At 42.7% G+C, this 24,523-nt stretch overlaps 1 protein-coding gene across 4 annotated transcripts in view; it reads right to left on the bottom strand.

The window, feature by feature from the left end:
- SASH1 (SAM and SH3 domain containing 1) overlaps nucleotides 1–24,523 on the bottom strand; it is a 312,995-nt gene that overhangs the window by 102,166 nt on the left and 186,306 nt on the right. For 3 of the 4 annotated variants that reach the window (XM_049654504.1, XM_049654503.1, XM_049654500.1), the window contains exons 3-4: nucleotides 4,122–4,172; nucleotides 3,944–3,993 (exon numbers count right to left, since the gene is read on the bottom strand). In XM_049654504.1, the coding sequence (XP_049510461.1) occupies nucleotides 3,944–3,993; nucleotides 4,122–4,172 (101 nt within the window). Of the gene's footprint in view, nucleotides 1–3,943; nucleotides 3,994–4,121; nucleotides 4,173–22,248; nucleotides 22,697–24,523 lie in introns of those variants that run through there. The other variant, XM_049654502.1, reaches the window with a different exon arrangement.

The following is a 24,523-nucleotide window of genomic DNA, read 5'->3' as shown; positions in this document are numbered from 1 at the left end:
TACAGAGAGACCAGATAGATTGTAAGAAAATAAGGATGAATGAAGCCTTTGTCAAACTGGTGGGGGCAGGTCTGTTCTATGTATGTATGTGCGTATGTATGTTTCTTCCTGTCTGCCTGTACATCTATCTATCCATCCATCCATCCATCCATCCATCCCTCATGCAGGTCTCACACACCTACAGGCCAAATACAGCCTTAGCAGCCCCATTGGGCAGTGTCTCCAGGTGAAGTGATGTCAGGTATATTCCCACCCTCTTTGTTCTCTTCTGGTTAGAGCTGTATTCCTGGAACTCGAGATTGTAAACCCTGGTAAATGATAAATACCACTTCGTGACGTGACTGTTTTTTAGAAATCAGGTATTTACATTATTATTGACACCTGATACCTTCCTTAGCTCAGGTTTTAACTGGGGGAGAAGGGAGGGAGAAAGCTGTGCTGAGGGTCTGGACAGCGGGGGAGCCACAAGGGCCAATCCCTGGACAGTGGGAGCCACAAGGGTCAATGACAGGCCCCCCCATCCTGTCATCGAGGCCTCTGCTTCAAGGGTGGGCTGCTGTAGAATCTGCCCACTTTTGTCTACTGAGTTCTCTCGCCTTTTAAATACAAAGCAGAAGAAATGTTCTGCCCATTAAACAAGACTGCTGACTCAGAATGATATTTGGGTTGGCAGCTACTTTGTGGACATTTAACCAGACACAACCAACTGGTTTGCCAGGTCATCCTCCAGGGCTTACAAGCAGCATTTGTATCTGAAGAATGGCACATTTTCAAGTACAAAAATACAAATAGTTCCATAGAAACAAAAGTACCCAGATTATAATTGGAGCTAGAGTGTCCATCTTATTAAAAAACAAACACCTTTTGGAGGGTTTAATCCAAGATAATGAGCAACTTAAGAATAAGTATCATCATTTCTATTTTAGTTTTATTTATTTATTTTGAGAGAGAACATGAGTGTACAAGTGGGGGAGGGGCAGAGAGCGAGATTCCCAGGCAAGTTCCGGGCTGTCAGTGCCGAGCGCGACATGGGGCTCAATCTCAAACTGTGAGATTGTGGCCTGAGCCAAAATCACGAGTCGGATGCTCAACTGACTGAGTCACCCAGGCACCCCAAGCATCATCGTTTTGTAAACATCACCATAAAAACTGATTTAGGCAACAATCATTGAGAGAATCTGAAACCATCAGGTAAAAGTCTGATGAGGAGCAAGCCATTTACGAGGTCTCAGATTATCTCCCCACAAAGTATTTACCAACTGCAAAGGGAAAGTTCTAACTTCTCAGAAGAAACTTGATGGACATCACCTTCATCAAATAATCAAAATGAGTATCACCAACAATGGGACGAAGTGACGTCATGATGTAGTGAACTGAAAAGAACGTAACATCAAAAATGCACTACCCGAACCCTAAAACGGAGCCCAGATGGAGGAATATTTCACAAAACAACTAGCCTACCCTCTTAAAAGACCCCGTCAATATCATAAAAGACAAAGAAAGGCCAAGAAACGCTTTCAGATTAAATATGACCAGAAAGAGGACATGCAAATGTGAGGAGTAATTTTTTTAAGTGTTGGATTGATGAGAAAGTGCTATAAAGAAACACTATTGGGGCAATTAGAGAAACTGGAGCATGAACTGTGTATTAAGCAAATCGCTATTGGGTGGCTCAGTGGTTGAGCATCTGACTTCAGCTCAGGTCATGATCTCATGGTTTGTGAGTTCGAGCCCCGCGTCGGGCTCTGTGCTGACAGCTCAGAGCCCGGAGCCTGTTTCAGATTCTGTGTCTCCCTCTCTCTCTGCCCCTCCCCTGCTCACACTCTGTCTCTGTCTCAAAAATAACTAAACATTAAAAAGAAAGAAAATTGTTTTTAAAATTCTTCTCTATGGGACTGTACTCTGAGTTCTGTGAGAATGGCCTTGTCCTTAGGACATAAATTCTGACGTATCGAGGAGTGAGGATCACAGAATTTTTAACTTACCCTCAAATAGTTCTGAAATTACGGTATTATGTAAGTGTGTGTGTGTGTGTGTGTGTGTGTGTGTGTGTGTGTGTGTCTAGGAGGGAGAAAAAGAGCATGCAACCTAGTAAATCTAAGTAAAAGTTATATGGAAATTCATTGCACAATTCCTATGACTTTTCTGGAAGTTTAAAAGTTTTCAAAAGTTCTTTAAAGGAAGAAAAAAAGGGTACCATAGTTTCCAAAAAACGTTAATAAGGAAATATAGGACAAAATGGATTAAAACTCCCAAGTTACTTGGAAACACCTCAGTTTAAGTAAAACATTTAAAAGAACAGAAGCAAAATGGCGGTCGTACAGATGGAGAGGCTGAGGCTATCAACAGTGCTGTGTGCTGTGTGTTCGAAATGTTTCGTTAACCTCAGAGAAGGCTGAGAGTCTCTTTCTTGGCCACAAAGCCATGTCGCATTTTACCAAGTGAAGGATATAAACACGGAAAGAATGACTACCCATAATTGAGGGGAAGAATATCCAGCCTAACTTAAGATTGGTACAAATCTGGTGAGTCACTTCCTGTTAGGAGGAAAGGCAAACATGTCTTGTTTCCTGAAGGACTCAGATTCTGAACGAACACCTGAGTTCTCGGCCTGAATCGTGCCAAATAGGTAGCGAAGGAAGTCAGAAGAACCTCCAGTCCATTAACTCCGCGCTGCTGCCCACACTCAACTTCATCTATAGCCATAGTACATCCAATTTCCGAATCAATGTCGACCCAAATCCCCAAGCTACTTCAGCCTCCACGCTAAGGTGCTAGGGGGTTACATGCAACTAAAGCCAAGGAGATTCGAGTTCATTGCACATCGATCGTCTAACCTTGAGTGGGCAGTGGCCTTGGTTTGCTTTTTGCTCGTCACCCCAATGTTCCTCAGTCCTGACAGAACCAAATCTGCTTAGCCTCTCGAGAACCGAAGCGTTGGCAACACAGCCTCCCCCCCCTTGAAGCTGCCTCTGGCCAGCAGCACACACGTGGACGGATTAGGCGGAGCCGTGCTGTAAAGCACACACACGCTCTCCCAATGTGTGCTTTTCATTCCAGAAATACTTTATTCCTAAACCACTTCTATGCTTCTCTTGGCACAAAACCGTGTAAGTGGCTCTGTGCCAAAGGAAGTGTCTGTATAAAGCTGAGCACTTTCTTAAAATTTCTTTACCTCAGAAGATCACAAATGGAACATTCTAGTGTAATTATGATGGAATAAAGAGGAAAAAGGAAAGGTTATAGAAAACAAAACGAAACAACAAAAAACCCATTTGCTTTGTTTTGGTTTTTTAAAGGTGCCTAAAAGAAATACTGGCAATATGAAATATAACATAGAATTATCTTCCAGGAGACTAAAAATTACAGGGTCCAAGTCAGGACAAAGAGGTAAAAATATTGCCTTCAACAGAAAAGAAAAGTGAGCCTTTGCCGTCTTTGGTCACAGGCATCTATTCTTGTTTTAAGGTCACCCACCACAGCAAGGTGCAGAGAGGGGTTTTCCAGTCATTGTTTTATTCTGGAATATATTGGGTTTTTTTTTTTTTTTTTTGTACTGTGCTTCTTTGGGACTTTCCTCCTCTATCAGAAACTAGTATAAAAGAAGAAAACCCACGTTGGTGGACCTAGCTGTCCTTTTCCTTCCTCTATGCTTGTTTCCAGGTATTTATTTAGGGTTCACTCATAAGAAGCAGTGTGAAACCAGTAACTCTTTGCAGAGTCGTTAGGCATCATCGACTAAATTACACAACACACTCTCACCCACCTACACACACACACACACACACACACACACACACACACACACACACACCCCATGCAAGGAAAATGACATCATGCTCCGTAGCACATACACAACACAGTCGCCCACTTGACTCCCACCAGGATGGACCTCAGAGGCACCTTCTTCCAAATGCCGATCCCGGGCAGGAGGGAAACTTACTTTCTCTCCACTTCTGGTGTTGACACGGTGCTACAGAAGCCAAGCGACTCCTAGGAGAAAAGAGGCACAGCGTGAGCACAGCCAGAGCGGCAGGCTTCATCTGATTTGTACAGAATATCACTTAAAAAAAAAAAAAAAGGCAGAAGCAAAAATAGACGATTAAAGTCATTGTGCTTACTTCGATCTGGGACCGCAGCTGAAGTGACGTGGGGCTGGCATCGGGTTTCTCCTAAAAGAGAAACAGATGCTGCTTTAATGAGGCTTCCAAACGTGGCACACACCAGAAAGACAAATCGATGTGTAAGAAGAGATGGGAGCATTTGGGAAATGCTAGGGTGCGGTGGGGGTGGGGGGGAGATGGTGGAGGTAAACAGATTTTCTGGGAAAACCAAAGCGTTTTGAAAATGAGAACTTTAGAGTCTTAAAATTGAACCGTTTTCCAAACTTCACCGCTTGACTCCACTGGCAGTTTTACTGCAGAAGAAACCAGCACAGTCTAACTGAAGGGCACCGACAGTTACTGGGGAAGTCATTCTCTCGATGTGATTAGACCATCACTGGGACACAATTTACTGAGATCCATTTGTGTTCGGTTTCTTTTTCAGTAATATCGGAGTTGCGGTCTGATGTTAAAATGCTGAATGTGTTCAGAGTATTTCATGACGTAGGGCTGGTTGAAAGTGTCTTTACGAAGGTGGAAAGCTAATCTGGTATTATCATGGAGCCCTAGAAATCACCGTGCTCCTATAATACAAATGAGTTGGCCTAGCTGGAAATTCAAAAAAACAACTCTCAGTATCCAGTTAACAGATGAAATAAATGCATGATGTCATCAAAAATCATCAAATCATAAAAAAAGGAATTGAACCATTTTAGAGCTAAAACCATTTTATAGTTAAAATTTCCATTTCCTGGGGCGCCTGGGTGGCTCAGTCAACCATCCGACTCTTGATTTGGGCTCAGGTTATCATCCCAGGGTCATGGGATCGAGCCCCGAGTAGTGCTCACCACTGAGCATGCATAGAGCTTGCTTGCGATTCTCTCTCCCTCTCTCCTCCCCCTCCCCTGTCCTCCTGTCTCTAAAATAGAAGAAAAAAGAAACACCTCCATTTCCCCTTTGGATGGGAAAAAAAAAGAGGTAAACCTATTACCTGTGACAAAAATAATATATTGAAATAAGCATTGGCAGCAAAATAGGAAAACCACACTATTAAAAGTGTTAGAACATACTATGGGAAAACACGAGCTGTACTAGGAAGCACAGCACAGAGCACCACATCGATATTTTTCACAAATACAGAATAATTCTAAATCTAAACAGGTGCTAAAGTACACGTCCTCATCAAAGTATGGTTCACAGTCCAGAGTGGTCCCCAGCTGAACAAGTCATAAGCAGGACAATAGGCAGTTTTAGAGGAGGAGAGTAATATCACTAATGAGGTTGAAAGACTGGGTTAATTATGAGTTTTCCAGTAATCCTATTGTGTTCTTAATAATTGTTATAATCTTCAGGATCACACATGTACCGTATGAAAATTATTCTGTTAGTCTCGGCTGACATTCAGGTTACGGGAACAGGATCATCTCAAATTAGGAATTGTCACTGCATCTAAATGTTCAATTTATTGAAGTTACCTATTTCATTACTAGCATGATTATAAAAATAGGCCAATATGTCAAAAACTTAGCAATGAAATAAGTAAAACTCAGAGTACATTTATAAATGTGACTAAGGAACAGGAATCCAGTACATAGATCGACTATAAAATGAATGTGCTGAGGTGAGAAATCTGAGAACAGGGTGGTTTGGGACGAGTTGATCAAAAGAGAAAAGTACTTTAACGGACTGGAGACTCACTCACCCTTAGTCCCAGGGCCTTATTTGTTATGAAAAAATACCAGAGTGGTATTAACTCCGGTATAAAACTTCTCTTTGCTTAACATCCTCTTGGCTTTTATTGCCACCTTTGTTCAAAATGGACGGACTTCTATTTCTGTCCCAGACCCGATGCACCATTTTTACAAAGCAATATATGGAAATGTTTGAGTCACATTCCTAGTTCAACCGATAGGACATCAGGCTCAGGTGTTATCAACACGGCAGATAGGTATTTGGGGGTTCCTGGTGCTTAGCGACCAGTCATGATGCCCTGATACCTAACCTCTTAGCATCGCTTAGAGAAATTTACAAACTTAAACAGCAGGAAGTAAGCAAAGGTATAGTTTGCAATTTTTTCGACCTACATTTTCCTGTTCAGAGTCAGTGTGGGAATCTCAGAATGATGACAGGTCTCTATTATTTCCTCTGAAACTTTCTCTAGCGCCTTTAACACCCAACTCCAGCCCATGTCCTTCCATAGGGATCAACGAAAACAATGTCTAATTCAACTCTCCTCCTCTCCTCCATTCTAAACTGTTCTTCAAGCTTGAAGTCTCTACCTCACTAGGTAACAGTCCGTGATAGGGAATTACCTGCTTTTATTGCATATTTTTATCTGCATTTTTTCTAACAAATTTTCATTTGTTGAGTGCACCATTTGTTACCCCACGTCCTAAACTTAACATTTACGGTACATTATACAAAATGTAGCTTTTCCGGAATACAAAGCAGGTCCTTGTTAACAACCACATTAAATATAAGACGATCAGGAAGTAACATTCTAAATAATTCATCTTCACATGTTGGTTTGTTGCATACAGCAGACTGTATTTTAGGGACTTTTTAGGAAACTGGTTGGGGATATAGTTGGATGTAGAATGTACTAAAATGTATTCCTTTAAAATAATGGGCCCAGATAATGTTTTCATGCAGAACATCTGCTTTTTCAGAACAGGAGATGTTAAACACATCTCATGCAGCGATGTTTCTACTGCTTCCCCTCCCCAAAGCATACTACAAAGTAATGATTTTCAGAACAAATCTTAATAATCTCAACTCTCGAGGAAAGACTACCATCATCATTACGAGGCATTTCTTAGAGCAAACACACCCTGAAGTAAAAATACGACACAACAGAGAAGCATGTAGTTATCCACTAAGTTTCGACCTATGTGTGATGGCTGGAGACAGAGCGGAATGGAATACTGGCAACCTTCCGTTATTACGGCCCCGATGGATGTCACATGATATCGATGACAAAAGTCCAGAAGAGTAATTACTAATTACTATCATGTATGTGTGAATATTATCAAGTAGTTAAGACATATAGAAGTATATAACAAAAGATACAGCAAACTCTGTGGACCCACCGTCAAACTTGAGAAACGCAACTTTGCAAATAAGAGTGAAAGTTAGCAGGTGTCTGCCATACACCCGCATAAAACACTCGTGGGCAGAGTATGAATCAAGTCTTGTAGATGTATCAGATACACCCGAAGAAGTGCTGGACATCTTTTATTCTGTTTGCCACTGAAAAAAATCGATTTTTTCTTTAAATGACACGATGTGAAAGTGTGGCAGAATCCGGCAGAAGCAGCACCATCTACATCTGCAGCAATAAAGGGTGTTGCTTACACAGTAGAGCAGCAGGGAGTCAGATCAAAATGGGGAGAGAAAGGCTCCTTGACGTTCCCCTTCCCAATCTACAGATTAGGTTGCCCTCTTCTCTGCTCCCAGTTCAACCAGTGTAAGGGGCAGGGGGCATGGCTCTAGAGTTCCAGTAGGACAAGACAGTCCTGATGCAGGGGGAAGGTGGGAAGGGGAAGACAGTCCTCATGAGGGTGGAGGGTGGAGTAAGTTGATGCACCTGATCGCCCAGTTGCAAGCTGTTTTATCTGGGGAACAATGGAGGATCCACAGTGTAACTCTTGATTTGTAACTCAATCAGTCATAGTGTTGATGGAAATAGTAAAAATGATGAATAATCCAAACACAGTCCTCGAGTAAACATGTATCTTTTGGACATGTTCTGGAAAGAGAGATCACTGAGAAAGAAGATTCTCCTCAATAACACGTGCTGACTGATCCAGTTACCGCTGCTGTGTAACAAATCATCCCAAACTTAAGTCGCATAAGCCCACAAGCATTTTATTACATTCACAGATTCGGAGGGTAAGAATTCAGAAGGGGGAAAGCAGAAAAGCCTTCTCTCTGCACCGTGGTGTCTGGGGACTTGGCTGGAAGGTTCGAAGGGTGGGGGTGACTGGATGGTTGGAGCTGTAATCATTAGGAAGCTTGCTCGCTCACATGTCGGGGGGCTGATGCTGGCTAACAGCTGGGACCTACGCAGGGGCCATCTGCTGGAACAACTATACAGGGGTGCTACACGTAACTGCTTGCCTTCCCCACAGCACAATGTTGGGTTTCAAGAGAAACCAGGCAGACCAAGAGAGCCAGGCAGAAGTTGTATTCCTTTTTCTAACACAGTCTCGTGCAGCAAGTTCTTCTGCTGGAGTTACATGCTCTCCCAGGTGCAAGAGAGTGCACAGCCCCCATCTAAGTGAAGAGTGTCAAAGTCACACGGTAACCTCCCTGGGTTGGGAGGTATCATTATGGCCCCTTTGGGAAATTAGCCTGCCACACTGACTGCCAGGGAGATGGGAGCTCTCCTTACATTTATTTTTTTATTTTTTTATTTTTTATGTTTATTTATTTTTGAGACAGAGAGAGACAGAGCATGAACGGGGGAGGGTCAGAGAGAGAGGGAGACACAGAATCGGAAGCAGGCTCCAGGCTCTGAGCCATCAGCCCAGAGCCCGACGCGGGGCTCGAACTCACAGACGCGAGATCGTGACCTGAGCTGAAGTCGGACGCTTAACCGACTGAGCCACCCAGGCGCCCCTCTCCTTACATTTTCTAAGTAAGGAATCAGATGAGACATATTTATTCGTGACAATGTCCATGAGGATTCTTCTGTGATTTTTAGAATTTCCTCCAGAAGCGCATCTTGGCAATGTATTTCAACCTGAACCTATCACTTGAAGGTTGAACTGTCACAAGGTTTTAGGCTACAATTATGACCTCTCTTGTTTCAACTTGTTATAGTGGGTGCCTGGCTGGCTCAGTGGATAGAGCATGCGACTCTTGATCTTAGGGTCGTGAGTTCAAGCTCCCTGTTGGCATGCAGCCTACTTAAAAAAAAAAAAAAATTGAAAATAAGTGCTAAACTCAACTTATAGAAAATCTTAAATATGCAAAAGTAAAAAGAATGGTACAATGAACTCCCAAATTCCTATTACCCAGCTTCAACAATTATCTACTGATCGTCAATTTTGTATCATCTGTACCTTCACACGTGCCTTGGCTCCACCCCAGTTTAATTTCAAGAAAATCCCAGATACCATATGGTGAAATATCAGAATTTTTAATGTTAAGATTTAGTAATCAGGCTTTCTTGAGTCCTGTGACTCAATCTTGAGTAAATGGTCAATTACCAAGAATTTGACTCTTTCCTAGCATTGGAGAACATTTTTTGGTCACTGCAGGGGAAAAAAAAAAAAAAAAAGTATCCAACAAATTTATAGATTCCACTTGAATGTTGCAAAAGAAAATGAATAAATGTAATCAAAATGGAGCAAGGCTAGGGGCGCCTGGGTGGCTCAGTCAAGTGTCTTGACTCTTGATTTCGGATCAGATCATGACCTTCTAGTTCTTGAGTTCAAGACCTGGGTCGGGCTCTGTGCTGACAGTGTGGAGCCTGCTTGAGATTCTCTCACTCCCTATCTCTACCCCCATTCCCGGAGTGTGTGCTTTCTCTCTTGCTCACTCAAGATAAATAAATGAACTTAAAAAAAAAAAATTGAACACAGTCAAAAAGTTCGTTACAACAGTATTCACTATTGTTTAAGTACAAATATATCCCTAACACTTTCTGAGTGTGATATGCTCATTGACTTTGCACTTGACAAAGTATTATAAGGAGTATTTAGTGCAATATAACTCCACAAGTTAGTCCATGTTCCATATAAGCATCGAGAGAGCCACACAACCCTGGTGGCTAAACATGAACCTATAACTATAAGTTAGGGTATTATAACTTAGTCAAATGTTTTAGAAATACATTTTAAAATAAAGTGAATGCATGGAATTTGATCTATGGATTAAAATGCTCATCATTAAGCTACATCTGCAAACCTTAATTAAGAATGACAGATATCAGGGCGCCTAGGTGGCTCAGTCAGTTAAGCGTCCGACTTCAGCTCAGGTCATGATCTCACGGTTCGTGAGTTCGAGCCCCGCGTTGGGTTCTCTGCTGATAGCTCGGAGCCTGAAGCCTGCTTTGGATTCTGTGTCTCCCTCTCTCTCTGCCCCTGCCCTGCTTGCACCCTCTCAAAAAGTGAATAAACATTAAAAAAAAATTTTTTTTAAAAGAATGACAGAAGTTACTAACATCACAAACCCGTAGTCAGTTTGTATGCTGCAAATGCTTAAGGAAACCTCCCTAACTTAATGAAGCATTACAGTGGAAACTAAATTATAAATACAGCCCAACATATGCACATGTATGTATGTATGTGGGCAAGCACAAGGAAAGGTTAGAGGGGACATACACCAAGTGTGAACAGCAGTTACCTACATTTACTATTGTTTTTTTACAAGCATGTAGTCTTGGATTGCCTTCATTATTTTTTCTAATATAAGATCAGCTTCAAAGTACAATCTTCAGAAGCCATATATGTTTTCAAATTATCAACATGTATATGTTCATAAGCATATGAGAAAATATCCCACAGTTTCCTTACATAAAGGGCTACATCTGTAAAGACCACTATTCTTCAACTTTTAACATATTTGTCAAATATATGTTGCCTTTAGATATTTCTAAAGACATAATACAGGTTTCAAAAAATTAAAACTGGCAATAATGTTATTTGTACCCCAACAACTAAACCAAGAAATGAGAAATGTCTCAAGAAATACTGAAATTCAAATTTCTCAAATTAGCTCATATTTGAGAAGACCCATATAGGTCACGCTCTATATTAAAATACCTTCGTGAGGTGTTAAAATTTTTGGTAACTAGGTTCACAGATCGCTACGCATGCATTTTCTGATTAATAGTGAAGGTCCATAATGATTTTGGAAATCATCTCACACTGATATTTTGAGGAAAAAGACAAAACTATATAGTTCCATATAGTTTAAAAACGGAATCATATGATAAAAAGTTACTGGGTAGAGGGGAACCTCACATTTATTTCTTGTCAACTCGGGACAGCTCTGGAAATAGTATCCCCCTCAATGTTTATTATGTCTAGTACAGAAGCAAAAAAAGGAACAAAGTTTCCACATGAAATCAGCAGTTTGCCGAAACCGAAACCAAAATATTTGAACACGCGTGAGTGTTTCCACCTGTGCGTGCGTGTGCACCTGCACGCACAAGCACACCCGCCATCTCCCTGACAGGCTCTGGCTACGCTGTGTAATACACCAGAGTCCAAAACCCGGTGGGGGCCGATTGAGGTCCTGGAAAACAAGTATCACACCCGCACCCATACTCTCACCACGTTTCCACCTTCTCGGGGAAATCCACACTCCTCCCAGCCCTTATTGCTGCCGGTGCTTGAAGCCAAAAGAACTTTACATCTGGAAAAGCAGGCGGGATAAATCCCTCTCTTACTCCAAGAGCAGAGAGGAAAACCACCAGGCGCCGGTCAGCTCAGCTGAGCGCCAAGGTCTCCTCCTCCATGCTGGGCACAGGAAGGAGCTGGTGGAAAGGCGAGAGACCACCTGCCTGGCAACACTCGACACTCAACACATACCATCACTGATGCGTTCCATTAACGGAGGGAACGCGTTCTCAATTGCTGGGGAAAGTTGCTGCCTGTGATGGATTTTAAAACTCATGTGGCATTTATCCCTTTACAAGAAGACTATGAAGTTGTGGTAGCTCCCAATTGGTCAAGTGGGCTCCCCTCTTGTCTGGCTGACTTCTCCATTCTGGCCGAACAATGCGGTATCTGTTCATTCTAGCAGGATGTAAACCTCAGCACTTTCGTGGGAGTTTCCTCACTCCCCAGCAAATCAGCTACCGGGAGCGGTTGCTTCTCCGTTCACAAGGTTTCTTGTGTCCAGCCATGCCATTCCATTCCCAAGGCATCGGCTTCTCTGCAGTCCTTCACCCCACAGACAACCAGCCACCACTGTTGAGTGGAGGAGAAGGTACTGAGTGGGAGCCAGGAGGACTGAGTTCCGGTCCGGCCCCCACTATAGGAAGACCTTCAGACCTCGTTTGTTTGTTTTTTACTTTGGTTTTCCAATGGCAATATAAAGAAATGGACTAGTCGATTATCTTTAGGTCTCTCTTTGACTCCAAGATCCTACTCAGATGAAGCACTGTCCTGCCGATCAAATCACTACTGTCAAATAAATCTTCTTACAATAGTACTCTGTCCTTGCTATCTAAAGTGAGGTTCGTGCAACATGAGCATTAGAATCACCTGGAAGCTTCTTAAAGGTGGTTTAGGACCCCACCCCAGACTGAAATCAAAATCTATATTTTCCCAAGATCCCTTAGGATCTATATGCTCACTTCAGTTTGAGAAGCACACTGCTGTGTACTCTGTATCCTTTCTCTGTTCCAAAGTCTTTCCAAAATTGTGGAAACATAGAATGGACACGATAAAAATCTCCATTTCTGAATAAGAGGCCCTACTACCAACTGGCCTGATCGAAACCCTCTTCTTCAAGAACGGGTGCTGGGTCCACTGGCCTCTGAGTGCGTGCTGTCCCGGTGTTTCACTTTTGCTCATCGTACCTGGGATGTCCCTCTTCTTCCTCTCCATCCTTCCAAGGCATTCTTCAGATCCAAGTCCAAACCCACCTCTTATAATATCTGCTCTGCCCAGCCTTGCCTTAAATGATATGCCCGAGTTCAGTCCTAACAGGAACCAGCTACACCATTCACTTATTAGCTGTATCTATGCGTAGCAACCTTCTGCTCACTTACCTGTATCTTATTCCCTCAACTAGATTGTAAACGCCTTGTTTAAATTTGGGAGAGAGGGCACATGCAGGGGAGAGGGGCAGAGGGAGAGGAAGAGAATCTTGAGCAGAGTCCATGCCCAACATGCAGCCCAACGCAGGGCTTGATCCCACAACCCTGGGATCATGACCTGAATCTAAATCAAGAGTCAGACGCTCAGCTGACTGAGCCACCCAGGCACCCCTATAAATACCTTCTTAATAGGGATTCATTATACCCACTGACACATACACATGTATTTCATGCTTTGATTTTAGATTTCCTTTGGGGTTGCTTACTGGGGAGCTACACCGGCAAGCAAAAAGTAATCAGACGATGATTTCCCAAAATCTACAACTTAGATCGGTATAAGAACTTAAAAAGAAACTGGTGGGGATGCTTAGCCACTTTTCGGATAAAATCAGTACTGGCTTGTGAGTTCTACCTCCAATTCCTTACCGCTTCACATTTTCATGACTGGTTTCACCCAGATCATTCATACGTGACACAGGAAATGTTAGCCATTTTCTCAGGCACCGATAAGCTCATGGCCTGGCATACGAAATTGCCTCTAATGAGTGCAAGTGAATGGAAAAATACTCCCATCCCCCCACATCAAAGAAGAAAGATTCTAAGGAAAAAAGTTTTCACAGTTGAATGCTATTACACTAACTCCAACCTCAAAACCCATCCATAATGAACAGGTCAGTAAATTTTGAGAAACACTAGTAAGAAAGAAACCAAAAGTGGCAATTTCCACCTGGCCGTTAATATTCTGTGGTAAAATCATTAAACATTCTTCCTGCATTAGTCTATGTTATGCAAGTATTCATTACGTATTTATTGAAACCTTACCATGTTCCAAAAAAAAAAAAAACGACTTAAGATGGCTTACAAAACTTCAGTTCAACTTTACACGATAAAGTTAAAAAACTAATGAAATGATACAGAGTGGGAGGGGGAGGAATCAAGATTGTATAGTAAAATTGGTCTAGGAATTTTGTTAGTTAAAAAATACGGACAATGGGATCCTACGCTGGTGATAGACCACACGTTTGGGGCCAAGCTTTTTAGCTGATCGTTTTAGAAACACGATCAGTTACAAGACTGACTTCATCCATACCTTTATGTTTTAAGATACTCACAAGACACAAGGCTATTCCTGAGAGAGAGAGAGAATTTCTCCTCTGGCTTCTGGCAGAGAGGACACAGTATCACGCTGACCAACGTCAGGAGCAATGTCCCTGCAGAACTCATCTTGCCCCAAGAGGGCTTGAACCTTTAATGCTAGAGGTAGTCCTGAGATCCCCCAGTGAAAACTGAAGCAGCTTACAAGTCCCAGGGTGTATCCTCCCCCACCTATGGGAAGGAGTCATGAGAGTGCCCAGGGCTGGGGCAGAACTCAGTCTGAGGAGACTGCAGGGTGACCATGCCACCTTGAAGCACGACTGTGGTACAACACATGGGGTCAGTAGAAGTTAGGTGAGTTGGTTAAGTTCAGAAAGAATTTGAATCTAAGAGGGTCAGGCTAGGTGCTCTCGTGCCTCACTTCAAACTTCTAGGCTGTCTTAGGAAACAACATCCTAGATCTCGTAGAACTTGAACACTGTTGAGTATATACCATGTACCAAGCGCCCTGCGTAGATTTAGGTGTAGGACCAAACCATACCATGCCAACAGGTCGTTCCAGTAAGACAAGTCATGTTTCAAGAATGCATCTTCTACTATGAACAAAACTAACACAAGAGTGTCAGGTCATACGGATGTAAATGCTAGAAGGCACTGTGTCAGTAAAGGCATTTTAATTGTCCTTAAAGAAAGAATCTAACAAGTTGTAGCATTCAATTCTTCCTTTTACTAGCAGGACTTGGCTTATGGACGCCAACATACAAATGGCCTCTACGTTTCCCAGTGGTGGACACCACGACAATGGGCCACTCTGGATGGTATCACCACTCACTCAGCCCATCTAACCTCACCATTGTGACAACAGCATGAAGGCATCTACTTTCTTTTGGCTTCTTCCCATGTCTTTCACTTAATCATTCCTTAATATTACAACTATTTAATGAGCACATACCATGTGCTAAGCGCTGCCCTAGTCAAGGATAAAACAATGAAAAAGAGAGTCACTGCCTGCGTGGAGTTTACATTCTAGGGATTTCTAAAGTCCCTCGTGGGAATCATTGGCACTTAACGTCTGAACCACAGGTCCTAGCACATTCCTTCTGTCCTGGCACCAGGCGGATGATGATCCAAAGAGCCATGCTCAGCTCCAAATGCCACGTTTTCTGGGAGATCATGAAAACCAGGAGAACTTTCACAAGAATGGTGTCTGGAAAGGGGATCAGATAAACAGACTCAACTGGAAGAACCAGGGCTGCTTACTCAAAGAAGGGAAGGAATTATACAATCACATGAAGGGCTTCCAGGGAGCAGAGGGCGGGTAGCTGCCCAGTGCCTTTCCCCACAGGGTCACATAGTTGCAGTGCCCCACACCCAGGGAGACACGGGGGAGAATATGGGGTCAAAAGACATTTATCGCAGTGTTTAAAAATGTGTAAGAACTGGAAAGAAAATTCAGAGTATCAGTAAAAATATTAAACACTGAATTAGTATAAAACTTCCAAATGAAATCCTGTTCATTTTTTTAAAAAAGAACTTTATGCTTACTTACTTGAAAATAACTTTTTAAAAAATTGGGTTATAGGCTTGAAATGACTATAAGCTATAACAGCTAGGAACTTTTAATGATGAGCTTTCAACGTTACAGTTGGTGATCACTAATAAGGAATCTTACTCACCCAACAAAGAGATAAAAGTTGTCTTAACTGTTTTTATGACCACTGAAATACAGCAACTCCTATTTCAAGGATCCAATCGTACTTTATTTGATTAACGTCGTCATGAAATTTCTTATGAAAATGTGATCGATTTCAAATCCAGCTGAAATGTTTTCCTATTAGGTATTACAAAGTACTGACAAAGTTCTAACGTGCAGCCTTGGGTATCCAATGTCATCCTGAAGCTAGCTTGGCCACACCGGACCAGAGGGTCCCCGTGCCCCACCACCACGTCTGACCATTTGGTCATACCTTGGACTACGTGTCTGAACCTTAAACCAAACTCTTCTGACAGCTCCAAGGCCCCCTGAGGGTGTCGTCCAGCGACAGCGTACTGGGCAGCTGGGAGCCAGACCCCACACCACCACTGAGCTCGCTGCCCAGAGGAATCGAATATTAAGATCCCATCTTGGACCCGGCTCCAGTAAGCCCTAGAACAGCCTTTCCACACTTAGTAGATTGCAATCCACACTTGGTACATTGCAATCACCTGGAGGGCTTATTCAATACAGATTGCCGGACCCCTCCCCAGAGTTTCAGATTTAGTCTCTCTGGGCTGGGTCCTCTAATTTTCATTTCTACCGAGTTGCCAGCTGGTGCTGAAGCCGCTGGCTGGCGAACCGATCTTCCACAACCGCTGCCCCCAGACAAGCCTGTTCAGAGGGGCCTGCAGGCTTGGATTCAGTGGTCTGAAGGTTGAAGGGATCGGTATAACCTGAGTCATACCTAAACCCGGTAGGCCTCATCTTCAGGGCTCTAGAAAGGGACGACGGAGATGCACGATTTTAAAGTAAAAGGAAAGAGATGGGTTTAATACCATTTTTAAAAAGGCGGTAAAGCTAGGTGACCAACAGTAGGACAAATTATTTACAACACGTGAAATCCGTATCGTTCTTTGAGCAGGACCACAGGACCATAGGCAGCCTTGGAGGGCGGTTCTTACGGAATCAGGTTCAGCTCTCTGTCTGCTTACAGTGATTCTATGATTTGTTCTGGAGTGTAATGTCTGGAAGTGAGCTGTTGTGGGAGAATTTATCGTTTACATTACGCTTTCATGGGAAAATGAACTACAAGATGGAGACTCTTCAGAAGCGTGTGCCAGCCTGTCACTGAACTAACATTCGTGTATTCGTTTGTTCACCCAGTACTTCCTAAGTAAGTGTCAACTCTGTACTTAGTTGACATGCTGGGTACCAAATGATTAGCAAGCAGATTGGGTATCCGTGTATGGATTTGACAAAATTACGTAGCCTGATCAAACTAGAGATGCCAAATTTAAATGAATCCTCTAATAGACTGGCTCACATTTAGTCATGACCTAGAGCATTCCCGTCTTTGTAGCTATTAAATCAAAGGTGCTATATCCATGGCATTGAATGCTCCTTCTTTTTCACTCTTTGAATTGTGTTTGCAAACCATCTTTATAAGTTTTATAACCATCTTGAAAAGGCTCAGAATCAATGACAAGTCGGTGCATTCTGAATTCAGGAGCCCCAAATTTGTGCTCCTAAAATAAGTGAACTTTTGGAATTAATAGTGTTGTAATGATGTTAAACATCTAAAAACGCGGGGATAGATGTCATCGTATTTGAGAAAGAAAAGGATACAATAAAAATTGGAATATCAGAAAGTTGAGGCAAATACCAAGTTTTAGCCCTGGGCAAACTTTTTTGCTGCTGTATTATAAATGCTAGAAAAATCAGGTTTATAATGGAAACACGGGCAGACCAAGCCGCAATGTAATACACATGAATGATATGTTTCTGTTCCTGTATAGTGATTTTCCTGCTTTCCGAGCATTAATCTTTGAATGACTTACCCTATAAATTATTGTACTTAGTTCAAAAGCAAATGAAACTTAAAATACCCATTTATTGAATGGCTCAAGTGCCATGTTGAATTTACTGTGATTTATCTGTTTCTTTAATGGTGACTGTAGCAAACATACTTCATTGCTCACAATTATTACCTGGTTGCACAGTTTACTCTGTTTTAAACATAAATCTATCCCCCTGTTCACAACAGCAGCTGGTTTGGGCCAGGATCTCACTCATTCATCCACAACTAAGAGGTCCAACTTTTTCTTTCTACAACCTGAAAGCCTATCTAGGTGCACACGGAGGTACATGTCGATAAATGGTACTCCTTCTTTGGAAACTAATTAAATCCACATGCACCAGGATTGCTACATTGGAGGAGGGGGCAAGGTTTCATATTAGTTAGCAAGTACAGTTTACTCCCCGTACTCACATGCCTACCTGCATCCTGCTGGCACTAAAGACAGCCCTGTCTGGGGGCACCTGGGTGACTCAGTCGGTTAAGCGTCCGACTTCAGCTCAGATCACGATCTCGCGGTCCGTGAGTTCGAGCCCCGCATCGGGCTCTGTGCTGACCACTCAGAGCCTGGAGCCTGTTTCGGATTCTGTGTCTCCCTCTCTCTCTGACCCTCCCCCGTTCATGCTCTGTCTCTCTCTGTCTCAAAAATAAATAAATGTTAAAAAAAAATTAAAAAAAAAATAAAGACAGCCCTGTCTGTAGAAGTAACCTACTTCTTGAGCATTACTGATCGCAGGTGCTGCTTTCACAGCACCTAAGCCATTGCTGCCATGGTTAGGAAGGAAGATTCTGGCTTAAAATCCAATGTCTCATTAATATCAAGAGAAGGAAACCCCCCCCCTTCATTTCCCTTCTCATAATTTGGGTGGGGGAGAAGCTGGAAAAAGTATATATTCTCTAACAAGGGAAAAAGTTGCTACAGACATGATAATGGCCTGAATGGCTCAATATATAAAGGGTACTGATAAATAAATAAAAACGGTTTTAGATAGAAAAAAATGTGCAAAGAACTTTTAAGGGATGAGTCACAGAAATAAAGATAGAATAACATGTGTGATCTTAGAAATGATCAAAGAAATACAATTTAAAACATGATGAGACTACTTTTTACCAGTTGAACTGGTCAAGTTTTCTTTTTCCTGATAATAAATACTGGGGAGCATAAAAGGAGCACAGATATGCTGCCAGTAGAAGTGTGAATTATATAACTTTTTCAGATGCTAATTTAACAGTGCTTCTGGGATCTTTAAAATGTTCCTCATTTTACACCTGCTAAGCTCATACCTAATCATCTACCCTGGGGAAATGAGAAGTTATGAAAGTGAAGATGTACCCTTAAAGATGTTCATGGTCACCTACTTTCAGAATAACAAAAAAGTGAAAAGCGCCTGAACAGCTCAAATTGGGGGATAAATAAATTATGGCACATTCATAAGATAAAAAGACAGGTACTCATGAAAAATCACCATACTAACAACTAGTTAACAAGGGAAGGGTGTTCCTTATAGAAGGCAGAGGAATATAATCAGGCACAGTATACACACTGTTTGATCCTAATAGTCGGGTATAAAAATGTACATACATAAGAAGTAAACTCCACTGGGGCAGGAAACTGTGTGTGTCTTGTCCACTGGTGTATCCCCAGAATGTATCAGAGTGCCTGGCACTCAGAGGGCACTCAATATCTGTTGAATGAATGTATATGTGCAGACCAAAATCTGGGAAGAAAGAAGCCAGAATGTTACAGCTGGGGTGGCGGGGTGGGGGGCTTAACCACAATCTATATTTTCTTTATTCAGGATTTTCTGTATTTTCACATTTCTCTACCACACGTACATACTACTTTAACAATCGGAAAGCAAAACAAAAATGTTTCTATTTAAAAGATATTCTTTTTTTCTAAGGTTATCCCTTCTCCAGACCTGGAGTCAGGCTTTGTTCAAACTTTATACACACACATAGCACGCTATCAACGGGGATGTAGAATATCCAAGGCATGGAAGATCTATATGGGGGCACCTGGGTGGCTCAGTCAGTTAAATTTCTGACTTAAGCTCAGGTCATGGTGTCACAGTCCATGAATTCGAGCCCCGCATCGGGGTCTGTGCTGACAGCTCAGAGCCTGGAGGCTGCTTCAGATTCTGTGTCTCCCTCTCTCTCTGTCCTTCCCCCACTCATGCTCCGTCTCTCTCTCTCTCTTTCAAAAATAAATAAATATTTTTTAAAAATTTAAAAGATCCATATGGAATTTTTTTAATCTCACACGATGACCAATTTCTTGTCTACAAACAGACTTTGTGGAGCATTTGCCATTTAATTATTCAACACACACATATCATAGTGCTTTAGTAATAGAACGCAGTTTAAAAAATAGAGTTTCTTTTTTTTTAATTTCTTTTTAACATTTATTTATTTTTGAGAGTGAGCAGGGGAGGGACAGAGAGGGAGACACAGAATGCAAAGCGGGCTCCAGCCTCTGAGCTGTCAGCACAGAGCCTGAAAAAAACAAAACAAAACAGAGTTTCTAAAATATCAATAATTGAGAAATTTCCTCACAGAAATTTTGCTTTACTTTCCCCTTTTTCTTACTGCCCTGTCCAATTCTCCTTTTCTGTAGCACGGAAAGAAAGAATTAGAAGTATTTTCTGGTCATCTGTTAACTAGCCTCAATCACGTAAATATCATCAGGTTGTTAACTAGAAAATGGTTATTGTGTATAAGATTATGCACATTATATGCACATAAAATGTGCCTGTACGCAAACAGTAAGGCAATTTCCCCCTAGCAGATAACGATTTTTCCTCAAGAAAGGCAAACAAATAAAACCTCAGAAGAGTACAAACAGGAAACATACCAAGACCTGGTCTCCAAGGGCAGAAAACAGATGGATGGCCCTTTCCTAGCATCTGGAACAGGACAAATAAAAGCAGTGAGTCCTAATGGGATGACCAGTTGCCTGGGAAACCATAGAGAAGGGCTGGCTGGGTCCCTGACTACTACCTGTCCCTCTAAAGAGGCTGGAATGGTCAGAGAATCGATGGAATAAGAACCTTGCATGGTACAGTTAAATCTCTTTAAAAAAAAAAAGATGTAATCCTAATAATGATATGGTATCACCTCTAAGCCACCAGGTTTTCCCTGTCCTTAAGCGATGTATGCAAGGTGAAAGCACTTTTAAATTTTTCATTCACTCCATGAAATTCAACATAAGGAGAACACAACGATCAGAGTTTTGCCAACAAAACCCCATGCTAGCTAGAGTAAGAAACCCTTAGCAGCCCAGTACAACTTTTAAATGTTATATATAATAGATTTTGAAAGTTACTATGAAGTGTCTCTTGGAATATTCCAAATTTTAAAGTGTATTTATTTCTTCTGAGAGGGTGAGCAAATGTGTGTGAGTTGGGGAGGCGCAGAGAGAGAGGTAGAGAGAGGAAGAGACAGAGAATCCCAAGCAGGCTCTGTGTTGTCAGAGCAGAGTCCGACATGGGGCTCAAACTCACGAACCGTGAGATCATCACCGAAGCCAAATTCGGTGTCTAACTGACTGAGCCACCCAGGCGCCCCATGAGGACCCCAAATTTTAATCACCATATACATGACCTTAACAACTCATGAAAATGCTTAATATACTAAAGAGAAACGGTCTTTAGAAGTGAAGAAGATTCTTTAGTTCTTTGCCATAAAGTCTTCGCAGAGCCATAAACAAAGCCCCCAGGCTTCACCAAAAATGTTGTAACGCTGGGCTGAGCCATGCAGCACACGAGAATAGGCAAGAGACAGTCAGGACATGACTGCCAGGCAAGGTTCAATGCTGGGGAAAGGGCTGGATGTGCTGAAATGGAGAGGGCTTGTAAGTCATGTTCTGGAACGTCAAAGTCAGTATTTTCAACAGAACTTCAGGAAATGTCAAGATGTCCTCTTCCCCCTGGGGTGTCGCTGATCCCCCCATGACTGTCAAGTGTCCCCACCGCAGTACTCAACCACACTACACTGTTTTGTCTACACCCTTCTACATGGACTGCACCGCAGGTTTTCTGGGCAGAGGTTGTTCATTAACATCCTAAGACCTAGCGAAGTGCCTGGCAGAGATTAACCAAATAATAAATATTCATTGGATGAATAAATGAATGAAAGGTACCAGAGGGGACTGGAAGTGGAGAGACCATGGGGCAGAAAGCCTAATACCTTGCACATAATGAGAAATCAATACACATTCATCAACTGAATTAAAAGTTCTATTATGTTTTTAACCTCTGGGTACTGACATTGTAAAGCCTGATCTGCAAACCAAGAGGAAGATCGTACGTTGGGCAGCGAAGCAAAACAAAGACAGAAACCACGTTAAGTTCTATATATAGCTTCCCACATGTGTCAAGAGTTTTGTCAAGGATCACGTAGACTGCCATTTGTCCTGGTTTATCCTGCGTAGTCAACCGGGGGAAAGACTGAACAGAGTGGGTTGCGAATCCATAAAAGCAAACACTTGTTTTCCTTAAAATCCTCGTTTAAGTCATTCCATTCAAAGTGGCACACGTTTTAAGAGTTGAACCGATGGTCTGATTCGACTGTCCACACCAAGGGATCATCATCTAACTACAGAAAGAACACTAACGAACTCCTCAGGGTTACACCAGGTCGACACACCTCCATTAACACCAAGTATTTACCAAGCGCTCACTGACCACGAGGCTAGTTCTCACCCAGCACCCCCCTTCCCTACCTTCTGGCAGTCACTGGATCTCCACCCAGAAAACGAGTATGTGTCCCAGGGCCGGTTCTGCACTTCTGCTGTACTCTCTGATTCTTCATCATCGCCATCATCACCTTCCTCTTCATCATCTGCACCGCCATCACTGCCAACGTTTATCAAGTCCTCCTTAAGGCCCTTGACATAGATCATGTCAGTTAATCTTCTCAAAAACCTCAGAAGGTAGGAAATTTTGCGATTTCCATTTTACCAGCAAGGAGACTGAGGCACGGAGATGAAGTCTCCTGCCCAAGACCACATGCTAGGAGGTGTCGAGTCTACTTGATTCCCGGATGCATACTCTTAATTGCTACGCTAACACCTGATGCCTCTTCCGGTCAGCGCCCCAGTGCTGACAATCAGGCTACCTTGAGCTTTCTGAGTCCCTGTCCTCCTTCCCTACTCCTTAGCCCATACCCAGGGGTTTTTGTTTTGTCATTTTCTTCCTTCTCAAAGCCTCACTGTGAAACTGTACGCTAATCCAAGTCTTCTCCCAAGACAGGGCTTCTGTGCCATCCGCGGTCAGCCTGGTGACGGGGTCCCTCCGACCTGCTCTCAGATCTAACGATGGATACACATCCCCATTCAAGCTGCTCCCATTTTCCTAGTGCGGCCCCCGCCCCACAACTCTGTCCTGAGGAACCCCCATCACCTGCTGCTGGCCCAGACTTAAACTTCCTACCGAAGGCCGGAGCCTCTCTAGTCAATCCAGACCGTGAGGGCTCCCTCGACGGGCAGTTCTCCACCCAAGTACCAGTCTCTCCTGCATGTTTCTGATGCAGCTATCAATAATTGGTTTTGCCTGGCAAAAATCGGAAGTTGCTATTGGGTGGGAATGAATCTTGCTCAGTAATTACCCCCCCCCACCCCCAGACAAGATATTGGGTGGTCTAACTATTCCTCTGGCAATCCAAGAAGACTCATTCTTGAGGCAGCACAACCACAAGACAACAAAGACATTGTTCTGGGCTGACGGTGCATGCGCAGTAGGACCCTTTCCCTGCAAGTCACTGGGGAGGCCGCCACCTGTCAGATACTGTGCGGCTTAATTAGGTAACATTTGTGAAGGGTTTTGTGATGTGTGGCACACATGTTGTCCCGGGAGCTCACACATGGCATACCACGTTGCAAAATTCAAGAGCTATTTTTAAAATCTATCTACCAGTTGAGCAAAACCTAGAGCGTTTGGCGGACTGTGGTAAACCCGTTACTCTTTCATTGAGAATCCCTCAAAAAGAGCATACACAACTGGTGGGGATTATTGAATAGGACACAAAAGACACTTTAAAAAGAAAAAAAAAAAAAACAACTAGCGGCAATCGGTGCCAAGTTTTCAGGGAAATCTCAAAGAGCTTGCTTTGTTTCATCTATTTTTTTGACAACACGTAATTCAAGGGGGTAAAAAGAAGGAAATCTCTTTTCTCTTATCATGTCCAGGTATGAGAGTGAGTCAGGGCACCGTGGGCCAGCAGAGGGCACAAGGAAGCGGCTTCCGGGATGCCCTGGACCCTGTAAACACCAAGGCCGGTCGCTCTCTGAAGCCCTGGCTAGACTTGCTTGGTCAGTTAAGTCAAGTGCTTTGATGGGTGTAGGTTTAAATGTGTGATCACCTCTAGCTCTCCAGACTGTAATTACACAAGCTCTTCTGGCTTCAGGAAAAAGAAAAGGTTTGTTTTTAATGGATGAAGGCGTCCCCGTTCCCTCTTTAACAATGCCTTCTTTTGCCAAAGGGAATCCTACGAGTGGGTACATTTAATGGAATTGCCTTTGGCTAAGAGGTTTGCCACACTTCCCCAAAATAGCTGTACTTACTCCTCCAAAGGCAGAGCCCCTGCAGTTTGCCTCCTTTCCACCTAGGCTTTCCCTTCTACAATTAACACACCATCCTGATGGTTCTGTGTGACCTGCATCCTGCCGGCTCTCAGGTGATAGCCATCAATTTTCAAATTCTTGAAGTTTGCAGGGGCAGGTGCTGGCATGTTCACAAACCCATTCATATTTACCTCTGTAACATCTAGGCTCGGAGAAAACAATGCTAACCATACCAAATGACTCAGTCAAACCTGAACAGCGATCTTTCATTTTCTTTAAAGAAAACTGCCCTGCGGTATATTTCCTACAAAATCAATGCTTTTCTTCAAGTATTGCTTTATTGATATTGTTTTGTCCCTAGATGTGGGACACAATAGGTGGGGGGGGGGGGTTATAGAAAGGCCTGGGTCAAATCTAACAAATGTCAGAAAAGTGA

The sequence above is a fragment of the Panthera uncia genome (assembly GCF_023721935.1).
Source record: "Panthera uncia isolate 11264 chromosome B2 unlocalized genomic scaffold, Puncia_PCG_1.0 HiC_scaffold_24, whole genome shotgun sequence".
Classification (NCBI taxonomy): Eukaryota; Metazoa; Chordata; class Mammalia; order Carnivora; family Felidae; genus Panthera; species Panthera uncia.
The sequence above is the reverse complement of the archived record's forward strand: the minus strand, read 5'-3'. Positions and strand labels throughout refer to the sequence as shown.